The sequence below is a fragment of the Staurois parvus genome, unplaced genomic scaffold (assembly GCF_062004578.1).
Source record: "Staurois parvus isolate SC_StPar_1 unplaced genomic scaffold, SC_StPar_1.0 ptg000343l, whole genome shotgun sequence".
Classification (NCBI taxonomy): domain Eukaryota; kingdom Metazoa; phylum Chordata; class Amphibia; order Anura; family Ranidae; genus Staurois; species Staurois parvus.
The window spans coordinates 109103-124256 of record NW_028318139.1 but is presented as its reverse complement, the minus strand read 5'-3'; the positions used below and the strand labels follow the sequence as shown (position 1 = coordinate 124256).

The following is a 15154-nucleotide window of genomic DNA, read 5'->3' as shown; positions in this document are numbered from 1 at the left end:
GAACCATAGTTGGAAACCATCAAGGTGATCTTCAGTGTCTGATTTGGGACCAAAAGCTTAGTTAGACCAAACATTATATTATGTGAGGTCACACTTCTGGAGGTGAGCAGACATCTGGTGGTGGAATTCTGCACTTTCTTTTTTTGAAGCACTTGGTAGTTGCAGAAGGATGGAAGTACTTTAATGAAGATAATTGGACTTTTATTGAAATATTTTTTCTATATTTATATATTTATTTATATTTATTTATATTTTCAATTTATGTTGTTTTTTCACCTAATATTGTAGCGCTGCACTGGTCACTGTGTAAATTATAAGAATACTGCTGTAGGGGTTTTCTATTATAATAGTAACAATATTAGTAGTAGTAGTAGTAGTAGTAGTAGTAGTAATATTAATAATACTGTTAGCAATACTAATATATATATAGTTTTTATTTTGAATTCCCATATGTGGGAATAACCTATGACCCCTATTCTCAGGATCTTAGGTTTCCTTCCAGGGAGGACTGCATCCATGAAAAGCCTTCCCTGCTCTTCTCTCCAGCCTTAACTCTTCACATCCTGGTGAGATTTCACTGCTGCATATCACTGGACATCACCATAATAAATTAGCCTCTTAAACAGGATGAAACCTTTCTCCAGCAGTGCTGAAATATGGAACAAAGGTAATGATCACCCAGGCATTATCACTGTTTATTAAATGGAAAAGGATCATGACACACTGGGGGTTAACTGCAAGGTGCAAAATCTGGTGCAGCTCTGCATAGGAACCAATCAGCTTCCAGGTTTTATTGCCAAATCTTAATTGAACAAACTGAAGCTAGGTGCTGATTGGCTACAATGCACAGCTGCACCAGTTTTAGTAAATCTCCCACACTGACAGCTATAGCATGCCAAGGCTCTGCAAATCTTCCATTGCTGCAAATAGAGGAATATTTATTGACTGTAAAGTTTCCATAGTATAACTGTTACATTAAAAAAAAATAATGTCAGGGCACTGCCAATGTATTGCCTATAATTTCTGATCAATCTAATGTTACCTTTGGAAAATAAAAGTATAGATTGCTATTGCTAACACTTACAATTCTGGGTGGCTTAACACTTTAAAACATTGACTACAAGTTATCTTCCTATCTTGTAAATCATTTGCCATTTACAAAGTGAGTAATATCAAGCACCGATCCAACACTATTACAGGTTATTAAATGAAACCAGTATCCTCCTTTAATTAACTAAAACTGAACGGCAAACTGATTTATTCTAATGTTTATTTTAATCAGAACAAATCAGGGCTGTGGAAATATTCCTGCATGTTTCCTGGCTGCCATCTAAGCACATGCCTAGAAGAAGGCTCTGCATTTAATTCAAAGCCTGATAATAAAATACCAAGGTGTACAATTCAACTGGGATTTCCTATAGTAATGTATTGTTATATAATAATGAGTCCAACATTACATACCAATCACATTATGTTACCAGAGCTAGAGAATAAATCTGATACACATATAAACACTTAGCTATTTATCCACAGAAATGACACCTACTGTGCCCTTTAAATATATATAAAATGTACCCCATTTAAATCAATTGTTACAAGAAGTAAGGAAAAAGGGAATTATATGATCTTACAAACTCTTAAAAAAATAATAAATATCTAAATGGTTCTTCTTGTCACCACATGCACAAAACATTAATAAAAATACTATTTTACAATTGCAGTGCCTAGAAAATCATAATTCTTGATTTAAATCTAATTACTACACCAAACACATCTCTGTTATGTTTCCATATGAATATGACATTAATCTATTCGAATACTTGTGGACAGATCTGAGATGAGTCTGATATGTTTATATAATAACATGAATTTCCATAGATTGGAATACTTTCGGACAGATATGAGATGATTCTGTTGTTATTCTATATGAATGGGACATTTCATGGATCAGAATACGTGTGGACAAGTCTGAGAAGAGTCTGATATGTGTATATATTAATAGGAATGTTCATAGATTGGAATATTTGTGGACAGATCAGAAACGATTTTGATGTTATTCTATATGAATATGACATTTGATGGACCAGAATACTTGTGGACAGATCTGAGATAAGTCTGAAATGTTTATAAGTTATTAGAAATGTTCATAACTAGTATACTTGTGGACAAATCTGAGATGATTGTGATGTTATTATATATATGACATTTGATGGATCAGAATACTTGTGGACATATCTGAGATGATTGTGATGTTATTCTATATATGACATTTGATGGATCAGAATACTTGTGGACAGATCTGAGATGATTGTGATGTTATTCTGTATGACATTTGATGGATCAAAATACTTGTATACAGATCTAAGATGACAATAATATGATTTCATATGAGTATGACATTTGATGGATCAGAATATTTGTAGACAGATATAAGATGATTGTAGGTGGATATTATTTTCATAGATTGGAATACATATGGACAAATCTGAGATGATGTTATTCTATATGAATATGACATTTGATGGATCATAAAACGTGTGTACAGATCTGAGATAACTCTGATGTTTTCATATGAAAATTACATTTAATGGATCACAATATTTGTGGAGAGATCTGAAATAATTGTGGATGAATGTGACATTTCATGGATCAGAACATTTGTGGAGAGATCTGAGATGCTTGTAGATGACTATGATTTTCCATAGATCGGAGTTGTGGACAGATCTTATATTCATATGTAATAATATCAGATTCATCTGACATTTGGTGGGTCAAAATACTTGTGGACAGATCTGAGATGATTCTAATATGATTACATATGAGTATGACATTTCATGGATATTTATGGAGAGACTTGAGTTGACTGTAGATGACTATGATTTTCCATAGATTGGAATTGTGGACAGATCTTACATGAATCTGATTATTATTACATATGAATATGACATTTGGTAGATCAGAAAACTTGTGGACATATCTGAGATAAGTCTGATATGTTTTCATATGAAAATGACATTTATTGGATCACAATATTTGTGGAGAGATCTGAAATGCTTGTAGATGACTGTGATTTTTCACAGATTGGAATTGTGGTCAGATCTAAGATGAATCTGATCATTTTACAAATGAGTATGACATTTGATGGATCAGGATATTTGTGGAGAGATCTGATTTGACTCAGATTGGAATTGTGGATAGATCTAAGGTGAATCTGCTATTATTACATATGAATCTGATGGATCCGACTGTTTGCTGACAGCTGAAAGATGATTTGGATTGTGATATTTCATGGCTCGGAATACTTGAGGCCAGATCTGAGATGACTGTCATCTCACACTGACTTTGCATTTTGCCATGTCAATGGTGAGCTCCCACGGCTGACTAAACGATGCTTTCCTTCGGATCCTCTCTGCATAATGCCTCCAACTTATTTGTCGGTCTCGCTAACTGATCCGGCTCGCTATTGTATTTTAAACATACTATTGCAATCTCCAGCAGCACCTATTATCCCAGCTAATAAATTTGACCTATTGTTCGTTTGTTAAAATGATGTCACCTTCGAACAGTCCCTAAGCTGCCGTTTCAATGAATTGCCAGCTGATGAGGGGTGGGAGCCAATCGCGGAGCAGAGGCTTGCTCCTTTCCGCCAATCCCCGTAGCAGGAAATACATTCGACGCTGAAAGTCGAGCTTTGGTTCAAAAGGATGACACAGAGCCTATCGGGCTTGACCAAGCTTGGCAAAGTTTCAGTCTCCATCCAGCAGGACGTACATGGACCCAGAGTGAAGGAGGACGGGGATTGTTGTAGAGGAATAGCCAATTTTTCTATTGACACAGGATGGATCAGCCCACAAGCACACAGACCCAACACCAACATGAACCCATCAGCTTTGGGATTGACCAGATCCTGAACAATTCGGAGCAGGAAAACTCTGCCCAAGTGGCCCCCCGACCCTCCGACAACGCCAACTACCTGAGCAGTCCGATCAGCCGTTCCAGCGCCCCGTACTCGTCCCTGCCAGCCTCCTTCCCTGGCATCGGGGCCGCCTTTGAAGACTCGGGATCTTACAGTGTCAACCTAAGTCTGGCTCCAGCTGGAGTCATCAGAGTGCCAGCTCATCGACCTATCCCTGGTGCCGTCCCACCTCCCATCTCCAGTGCCATCCCAGCCATGCCAGCTGTGCCCGGCCTTGGCAGCCTTAACTTCCCCTGGATGGAGAGCAGCAGAAGATTTGTGAAAGAAAGATTCTCAGGTAAGGACCCTGCCCATCCGCTCCCTCATCCCATACCACTACTAATCGATAGATAGATTGTTAGATAGATAGATAGATAGATAGATAGATAGATAGATAGATAGATAGATGTTACATTACTTTTCCCGGTGAATAACCTTTAGATAATCCTAAATAGATAAAAAGACTGCTAATATAGATTTATAAATAAAAAAGACAAATAATAGACAGAAAGAGAGAGAGTGTGTGCAAGAGAGAAAAAAAGACTGATAATATAGATGATGTTAGATAAATAAAAAAAAACACTAAAAACAGAGAGAAAGAGAGAGTGTGTGCAAGAGAGAGAGAAAAAAGACTGATAATATAGATGAAGTTAAATAAATAAAAAAGACTAATAACAAAGAGAAATAACAAGACTAATAATAACAGCAAGAGACATAAAAAAAACTGATAATATAGATGTAGTTAGATAAATTTAAAAAAGACTACTAACAGAGGGACAGAGAGAGTGTGTGCAAGAGAGAAACAAGACTGATAATATAGATGTAGTTAAATAAATAAAAAAGACTAATAACAGAGTGAAATAACAAGACTAATAATAACAGAAAGAGAGAGAGAGAAAAGTCTGATAATATAAATGTAGTTAGATAAATTAAAAAAACTAATAATGAGAGAGAGAGAGAGAGAGAGAGAGAGAGAGAGAGAGAGAGAGAAATATAGATTAAGTTAAATAAATAAAAAAAGACTAATAACAGGGAGAAAGAGAGAGAAAGAGTGTGTGTACAAGAGAGAGAGAAACGAGAGTGATAAAAAAGAGATGAAGTTAAATAAATAAAAAAAAGGCTAATAACAGAGAGAGACAACAAGACTGTAAATATGTATTTTAGTTAGTTAAATAAATAGACTAATATGGGAGAGGGACTGATAATATAGATGTAGTTAAATAAATAAAAAGACTAAAAACAATGAGAGCGATCGATAGATAAAAAGAATGGTAGTTAGATAAATAAAAAAAGACAGAAGAGAAAAGAGAGAGAGAGAGACTGGTAATATAGATGAAGTTAAATAAATAAAAAAAGACTAATAACAGAGAGACAGACAGACAGACAGACAGACTGATAAGGAAGAGAGATAATCAGATACAGATGTGATTTTTCCCTGAGTACCCTTTTAGATCATCTCAAATAATCTTTGGAAACATTACATTGGTCCCTTGCTTATTGGCACACTGTTTACATAAAAAAAGATAAAAAGATACATAGAAATAAATATTCTTTGACAAAGTTCAGTTGTTCCTTTGCTGAATGGCACAGCGATTGAATTGGCTGCTTACTATATATATATATATATATATATATATATATACACAGATGTGATATTACTGTGAAATTCCTTTATTCTTTTAAATTAATACCTATTACATCAACTGCTTACAAAACGTATATATATATATATATATATATATATATATATATATATACACACACAATTGTGAAACAAGTGTTATGGTTTTGTTTTTTATAATCCTGGGGGAAAGTCTATTGCTCAATGACAGAATAATTTATTAGTACGACTGAGTGCCTAGTTTAGGTATTGGAAATATATATACTGAGATATATTATAAATATTCCTTGGAAAAGTTCCATTGTTCCCCTGTTCATGTGGGGCACACTTGTTCAACTGACTGCTGGATAGATAGACAGACAGATAGAGAAATGTAAAAATATGATTTTTCTTGTGAATCCTGGAATCATTCCTAGAAAGGTACCATCGTTCATTCATATTGATTTTATTTACTATTAGGATCAAACGTCCAATATTCGGACAATAAATAGAGATATGATTTTCCTGTGAATCTCCCTTGGTGATCTTGAATCATTTTGAGAAAGGTCCTACTTTACATTGGATTAGGTTGGGTAAATACTGTCTATATGTTCTCCCCCAGACAATAGTAGAAGACACAGTACATGGAAACATTTTACGTGAATCCCTATTCAGTGTGCAGCATGTACTAATTGTATGTACTAAGCAGATGGCCTGTGTTTTTTCACCTCAGGGCATAATGAATTTAAGTGCAAGTATCCCTAAAAGGCAATACAAACAGGGGACATGTGATAGCATCAATGTAAAGGGTGTGGGGGTGTAATATAATACCTTGTCACTTTCCTTGTCCATGGATTTGTCTGTATTGTTCATCCCTCTTCATCATGTTTAATATATAGGTGACTATTTCAGTTCTTTCTTCATATATACTGTATAAAGTGACCCTCTCCTATACTTTTTATCCCACATATCAGCTGCTGCAGCCCTGACCCCATTCACAGTGACTCGCAGGATCGGACACCCTTACCAGAATCGGACGCCTCCCAAGCGTAAAAAACCGCGAACGTCTTTCTCCAGAGTCCAAATCTGCGAATTGGAGAAGCGATTTCATCGCCAAAAATACCTCGCTTCTGCAGAGAGAGCCGCCCTCGCCAAATCCTTGAAAATGACCGACGCACAAGTCAAGACATGGTTTCAAAACAGGAGGACAAAATGGAGGTGAGTGTTTATGGATGGAAGGTCATTGATGGGCTAGACTCCATTCAAATGTCTATCAAGTATCTTGTGGCCATACATGCTTCCATAAATTATCGATTTCTTTTCCAATTGATCTCTCTCAATAATCGTTGGATAGTTGGCAACAAAATTGATCAATATTCCACACATGGGGAAATGGAATTCGATCAATAGTTGGACGATATGATGGTAAGTTATCCATTGTAGCTTATTTTCCGCCAGGCAATCATATGCCGATCGATCGAAATACAATCAAATTTATGACCAGCTCATCCTAGTGGATCTGATTGATGCATAAGGATGGATAATTTTCCACCCTGGCTGATCAACTCAATTGTATCAAATCCCATCTAAATCACTAAATCATTTGGAAGGGAATAACAGGAAAGCATGTATGGTCACCATTAGTATTTTATTCATCTCACCTTCGCAATACGTTCTGCTATGTTTAAACTAACTGAACAAAAAAAGCTTTGACTAAGCAACATATACCAGGAAGTACAAAAATTTTAGCAAAAAATGTGATATAACATAATAAAAATGTTAAAATACAACATTGTACTAACTGGTCATTGCACTGTAAATGTATCTGCATTTTCAAAATATTGAAAGAACAATCTACCTGGAGTGTGGATGAACAATGGAACTTTCCATAAAATGATTTACAAATAAAAAACATTTAGCTGCTGTTATCACACTATGTGTGGATGACCCTGATTTTATTTGTATAGCAAAGAAACATAACAAAGTGACAACAGAAGAACGCAAAAAAAGTGACAGCAGAAAAAAAAGACCAAGGTGCCCATCCAGTCTGCTCCATTTTTATTTTAATTTTGTCTGAGTGTAGATCTATGTTTGTCCTAAGCATGTATTGTACATCTGCTGGAAGTCTATTCCAAATATCAACTACTCTTTCTTTAAAATAATGCTTTCTAATTATGGACTTTGCTCCCTGCTAGCACAGGGGATATTGGGAGGTCTTTTTCCAAATACATAATATGTATGGAATTGTTTTTCCAAATGCACTCCGGGTAGTGGAGAACACAATCTGAGCCCCCAAGAAGGATTACAAAGTAATAAACTGTTACAATTGATGGCTTCCTGAGTTTCATATGGCATGGCCTGTGAATGAATCCTTTGCTCCTATATGTATACGGTGTGATCTCTATTGCTTCTACAGTATTTCCATTCTACTATATGGATACTGAATGCTTTCTTTGATATGTTCACTAGAACTTGTATTTCATTTAGAGAGCGATAAAAGAAATGATACTTCATCGGAATTTATTAGAGACTGTTTGTGCTTTGACACACCTTCTACAAGCTTCGTGTTGATTCTGAAAGTGAAAGGAGTCATCATGCTCCAGATTGCCTCGGTTCAGGTCTAACTGGCATTTGACTAGACAGCTCAATTGCCACTCCTTGTAGAAAGGACTATTAGGATAGTAAGATTGTTATTATTATTATTATTGTTACTGTTGTTATTATTATTATTATTATTATTATTATTAGACAGCTCAATTTCTACTCGTAGAATGGATTATTAGAATAGTGAGATTATTATTATTATTATTATTATTATACAGCTCAATTTCTACTCATTGTAGAATAGATTATTAGGATAGTGAGATTATTATTATTATTATTATTATTATTATAATACAGCTCAATTTCCACTCATGGTAGAATGGATTATTAGGATAGTGAGATTATTACTGTTATTATTATTATTAGCTCCATTTTCCATTCATTGTAGAATGGATTATTATGATAGTGAGATTATTATTATTACTGTTCAGCTTAATTTTACACTCATTCTAGAATGGAATGTTAGGATAGTGAGATTACTATTACTGTTATTATGAAAAAAATAATAATATTATTACTTTATTATTAATTATTTATTATTAGGATAGGGAGATTATTATTTTTACTGTTATTGTTGTTGTTTTTATTATGTGCTTAATGAACTAATTGTTGTTGCTGCTGCTGCTGCTGTTGTGATAATAAAGATAATAGTAATAATAAATAGGTTAATTAAAAAAACAATAATAGCAATACTAATTTAAAAAATAGTATCATTATTTCTTGCAAGGATTTATAAAAAAAAAACCAAAAACCTATAATAATATAAACCAAAATGTAGACTGGTTTAGAATGATGGTCTAGATGAATGATAGATTCACCAAGCTTTACTCCAAGATAAGGAGCTATATTTTTAGCCACGTGACTGTCATTTTTCAAATCTCATTGGATTCAGTTAAAAAAAAAAAGTCACGGTTTTGAAAATACAGAACCTTATCCTGGTGTGCTGGCTTTTGGAATATAGCAATTGTTTTTTTTTTAAATTTCTCATTCAGTAATTATACTCAGCGTTTGTGATGAGTATATGAAGTTGCTGGTGTTGTATTTGAATGTAGACGTTTTGGTATTGGGAAGTCTATACCGGTTAGATACTCCTGGTTGGCAATTCAATTAAATATTCCTTTTATAAAATTAAATATGTTCAATTTTATATTTCTTTCATTTTTTATTTACTGTTTTTAAATATGTATTTCTTTACATGTCTGTATATTATTTGTTAAAAATAAGTTGATAGAATTTTAACCTTTTGAGGTTTAAGGACAAATGACCGCAGTGACATTTTAGGACTGTAGACGCTGAATGGGAATATTGTTGGGATTACCGGGAAAAATAAACCGTTATTGGGGTATAGGGAGGTTTTCATTTTTATTTATTTCTTTATTTTCGTGTTCTTTATTGTTTTTTTATACTGAAATAGTGGGACTTGCTCGTCTTTTTGTTTGTTTTTTTTGTTTTGTTTTTTCACTGTAACTATAGGAAGGACTATCGAGATGTAAATATGAATTAGCCTAGGAAAGAAGTGTGTGTGGATGTAGGCAGTACAATCACTGTATGTAGAGTGTGCGATGCTAGCAATCGCTGCTCAGTCACCAGGCGCACATGTCGGAGCTCCGTTTCCTTCTCCAGACAGAGCTTTCAATTGTGATGGTGCTGATGATGAAGACGGCTATTTAGAACTATTCCTATGATCAATTCCAGAGAACGTCTTATCGTGCCAATTCCTTTTTTTCTTGTTAATCTGAAATTGAATTTGTGTCCTTGCAGGAGACAGACAGCCGAAGAGAGGGAAGCGGAGAGACAACAGGCGAACAGACTGATGCTGCAGCTGCAGCACGATGCGTTCCAGAAGTCGCTCAGCGACTCCATCCAGCCGGACCCGCTGTGTTTGCACAATTCTTCTTTATTTGCACTTCAGAATCTGCAGCCCTGGGAGGAGGAAGCCAGCAAGATGACTCCTGTCACCTCCCTAGTGTGAGGAAAAGAACCTGATTACCACAAACGTTTATTAAACAGAACTAGATTGTTACATAACGCCTAATAACGTGTCTCCGACGGATTGAAGGGTCCGCACTGGCCTCGGTCCGGACAGGGATTGGGCTGACCGCTTGTCAAGGCTGGAGCCTGCTACCAGTGCTGGGGACGACTGCCGATGGACGGCAGCCAGGACTGACTAGGGGACGTTCTTCCTTCTGGATGGCCAACATAGGGATCGCTCACGTGATCTCACAGCCACTTCAACTATCATTTGATTTTTCTTTATGCCGCCAATTAAATATAGCACTATATGCAGATGCATTTACAAACACAACATAAACAGGTGTAATGTAGATTAGATGATGGCTTTCAATGACATTCACAAAAACAGCATATACAGGGGTAATGTGTGTGTATGTATATATATATATATATACACACACACACACACACACACATATAATATATGTGTGTGTGTGTCACAAAACCCAGATGACTTTCAGCACCAATCGTTAAGTGTTATCCTATGGGATCACGCACATTAGGATGAATAGAGGCAAATTTTTTGCTCAACGTTTAGAGGCAGGTAAAAAAAAAAAAAAAAACCTTCTGGTTTGCATTTTTTGATTGGAGCTTTCTGACAGAAAAAATACTACATTCACCTAAACTGTGCACACAAACTCTGTAAATCAGCATTTTTTTTTCTGCCAAGGGAACTGGCGTTTTTTTTTTTATGCCCAGTGTGCATGGAGCCTGACCAAATGGTACATACATAATAATACAATACATTTTAAGATATGTATTTACAAACAAAATGTCAAAAGATCCCTTGTACTCCTACTGAAACATTTGGCTGATTTATTAAAAGTGGGTTGAGACTCTTCACTCAATGCCTTATGTGAATATGCACTTCAGTTTTCACTCACATAAAAAGCTAATCCCTGTTCACTTTAAGGCCTCAACACAGCCGTCCAAAATTTACTGATCCTTGACGTTTCTGTGCAATGATCAGTAAATAGATTTTTTTTTAATGTGTAAAAATTGTCCTGTTTTTGTTTTTCTTTTCAATAATATCTGTGTATGTGGATGTCCTCAGATGCTTCATGCGCACAGTCGTAACACAGCCATAAAAAATTTACTGATCGTTGAAGTTCCTGGGTAATGATCAGTAAATTGATGGGTTTTTTTAAAAGTGTAAAAATTGTCCTGTTGTTTTTATTTTTTTCAATGATATCTGTGTATACGCATGTCCTCAGACACTTCATTCACAGGGCCATAACACAGCCGTAAAAAATGTACTGATCATTGAAGTTCCTGCGTAATGATCTGTAAATAGATCAATTTTTTAATGCATAAAAATTGTCCTGCTGCTTTTTTTTTTTATAATGATATACGTGTATATACATGTCCTCAGATGTTTCAATCAGATGGCCGTAAAATAAATGCATTTACAAGCATTTTTTTATTTGCAGATATGGACGCAGCTGCATTATTTTCAATGGAGACATTCACACAGGTGAATGCGTTCAGGTCTGCAACGTAAAATCCAAAATCTGTACCTGAGGGCAAACAATATACACATATTCCAGATACAGGTATTGGGAAAAAAAAAAACAATTTAATGCAAGCATTTACTGCACACTATGCAAGAATTTGTGTTTTAAAAAAACCCATATGATCAGTAATATTTTTACGCCTGTGAAAATGTGACGATAAAAAAAGTAAACAGGAAATTGCTTTTCTTGTGAATGGGTAACTGAAGTGAATATTCACATAATTTATTGAAAGAAGATTCCCATCTCCTTTAGTAAATCAGCCCTACTGCACCTAGATTCCATTATGGTTCTAGGTTTATTTCTGTGGCCAAAAATCTCCAACTTGGCCTACCTTTGGATCTAATTTTTATATTTTGTTGGGTCATATCAAAGGTATTCTTTACAGAAAAAAGCTTATCATTATAGGCCTGATGTATAAAGCTTATGCTGCCTGTGTTCACTGTTCTTCACAAGCAAATTGGTGCTCACTTGCTTGTACACCCCTGATCACTTATATGGCAACCAACAGCCATGCACAGTGATTGATTTCTGGGATTTCTCTTACTATGATCAGTTGAATCAATAAAGAATATTTATTCTGAATATTTTTTACAGCACAATACATTTATTCGTAGTAAAGAAATATGAAGGAAACATATGTACAATATTTAAAAAAATTACATTTTGCAATCTGAAATAAATACGTTCACAATCTATATTAAACAATTATTATTTTGCTTAAACACCTGGATATTAGTGTGAACTGGTGCACTTACAAAATATATTTAATTTTGTTCTATTATTAATTAGTTTAATCTTTGCTTCCCACTCCTTTGATCAATAAGACAAGGCTTTCCAGACTACTTACTCTTTCATATCCACTGGGGCAATATGTTTTCCATAGATTTAAAATGCCTACCACCAATGGCTGGCAAGCAAAGTTAAGTATGCACTACCTTAGTTTCCTGGCTAAAAGCTCTGGGAGTATTTTGATGTGCATGGGTGTGGAAAAAGCATGGCATCATGAATATTTATTATTGTTCATTTTAATATGTTTTTATGCTTTTATATACTCTACAAAATGTATCTTGCCACCTTATTTATTGGAGCCTGAGCGCATAGGTATATTTTTTACTGTAAGCGTAAAAGATTCAGCAAAAATCAGGTTTTGAGCATTGGAAGTGCTGTAGTTTTTATTATAAATATAATTATTTTATAAGTAGAATAACAGCAAAATTGAATATGGAATCTTAATATTTATTTCTTTATAAATTCATAATTATTATACATTAATACCACCCAAATTTACAAAAGTTAATAAAAACATTATCCAAGACTCAAATTCCATTTCTGCTTTTTAAAGCGATTTTTATTTATTCAGTTTCTACTTATTAAATTCCTACTTGTCCACAAGATGGCTGTTCAAATGTGTGCTTAACCATACTGTTTGCATAGTCCCAAGCTTTGTAAAACATGATTTCTCTTTGGGTTTGTTTTTTTTTTTTTTCAATAAATCTGGGTAAGGAATGCCTGTTGTATTGTCCCAGACCAACAGTCATAAAGTTTTTGACCTCAGGACATTAATATATGACCACCATTACATACCCTTAGTTAGTTCCTTTAGTAAACTAGCACAGTTTATTTATTTTTTAACTATTTGATGATAAACAGTTGAATTTAAAGAATTTAAAATGACATTTAAATCATGATTTTTTTTTACTGGGATATTATGGCATTTTTGGTATGTTAAAATCGATTTACAAAAGGAGTATTTATGATGGCCAGCAAATTTGTTTTCTTTTTAGACTGAATCTGTCACTAGACGGGCAAGATTTTTTTTTGTTAGCGTAGAAGCACTTGCAGAAATTTCTTTCACTTTTGAAATTATTGTCCATTGCTGAAAAATTTGCTATTGAAAATCAGGATTTTTGTGACCTTTATTTAAATCTCACATTTTTGCACTTATATGAGCAAAGTTGACTTTTACCCACACAGCTGTTCTATGCCCAGACATGATTGTGCAATATGTCTGTCCCCAATGTTAATTTTTTTTATTATTACAGTGTAAAAATAATCCCAAAAATTTGTGAATTATAGTATTTCCTAGTGTTATTTTGATGGTGACAGATTCCTTTCAGACACAAAGACAATTCAGTACAAAACAAACATTACAAATCCATGTACAGACTGGATGTATGAAGTCCCCTGAGCAAAAGTAAAAAATACTCCTTTGGTAAATCAGCCCCTTCCACAATATCAACTTGAAAATAGCTATATTTATAATATATGTAGCATAGTTGGAGTCATACAAAAATAAGCCTGACTTCTCTCATGTGAAATGAGGGGGTTTACCCTGCAATTGGACCTTTCTGTAGGATAAAAAAAATAAATACACAAAAGCCATATATTTTTTCATATATTTATATATACATACACACACACACTTTCTTTTATATATATACTATAAATGTATGCATATGTTTTCACTTTAACATAACCTCCCTACAGTTTTTTTCTTATTTTAACATGCATTACGTATATTTATAACCCATAAAATGTATTTCTATTAAGCTACACCTATGTTGGTTGCAAAGAAGTGATAGCGTTGTTAAAAAAAGTCATTTTTTATGTGCATGTACATATGTTTACACAAGTTGTTTACTAAACTTGGATTTTTTTTGCTATTTAAATGCTCTATTAAAATAAATATTTAAGAAAAGATTTTTAGTAAACCAATTTAATGGACAAAAACATAGCAAAATATTTTATAAATAAATAGGTTTGCAAAATTTTGTCTATATAAACTTGATATTGAATGTACCAGAAATAATATAGTGGTTGATTTAGTAAAATCTGTACAGTTTTTAAACCAACCTCTGCTCCCTTCTGTGCCCCATCCCTTTGATGTACAACTCATGCATTTTTAGTTGTTGGCCAACCACAGACTATGTTTTCACAAGCATTATTCAGATATATCTGTAATAATAAGGGGTTGATTTAAAATTTGAAACTTTACAACACTCTGCAAATTGAGGAAATGTTTTTTTTCAATCTTTGAAATGAAAATATGGTGACAAATAACAGATGGTGTGGAAACTACAACTTTATGTAGTTAGGTCAGGACAGTAATTGATTGTACAGCAATATGCTGATAAGATATACTAACACTTTGGGCCTGATTTAACAAAGTAAATGAACAAATGCAAGACAAAAGACTATGGTATGCTTATATTGTGGCATGCATGAGTGGATCTACGCTTGCACTGTAAACACGATCCCTGAAACTACACTATATTGCCAAAAGTATTGGGACGCCTGCCTTCTGGCATCCCAGTCTTATTCCATAGGGTTCAATATTGAATTGGCCCACCCTTTGCTGCTATAACAGCTTCAACTCTTCTAGGAAGGCTGTCCGCAAGGTTTAGGAGTGTGTCTATGGGAATGTTTTACCATTCTTCCAGAAGCGCATTTATGAGGTCAGGCACTGAT

At 34.3% G+C, this 15154-nt stretch overlaps 1 protein-coding gene across 1 annotated transcript; it reads left to right on the top strand.

Annotated features, from left to right (window-relative positions):
* The first annotated feature begins 3493 nt into the window (after positions 1–3493).
* Positions 3494–14688, top strand: TLX3 (T cell leukemia homeobox 3). Its single transcript, XM_089684301.1, has 3 exons — positions 3494–4253; positions 6530–6773; positions 9921–14688. Exons 1-3 carry the CDS (start codon positions 3839–3841, stop codon positions 10129–10131), a joined length of 870 nt encoding a protein of 289 aa, XP_089540427.1. The 5' UTR covers positions 3494–3838; the 3' UTR covers positions 10132–14688.
* Positions 14689–15154: the final 466 nt, after the last annotated feature.

Coding starts and splice junctions, on each gene's coding strand:
- TLX3 (XM_089684301.1), top strand. CDS start 3,839: ATGGATCAGCCCACAAGCACACAGACCCAACACCAACATGAACCCATC. Junction 4,254..6,529: donor TGTGAAAGAAAGATTCTCAG/GTAAGGACCCTG, acceptor CCCACATATCAG/CTGCTGCAGCCCTGACCCCA. Junction 6,774..9,920: donor AACAGGAGGACAAAATGGAG/GTGAGTGTTTAT, acceptor GTGTCCTTGCAG/GAGACAGACAGCCGAAGAGA.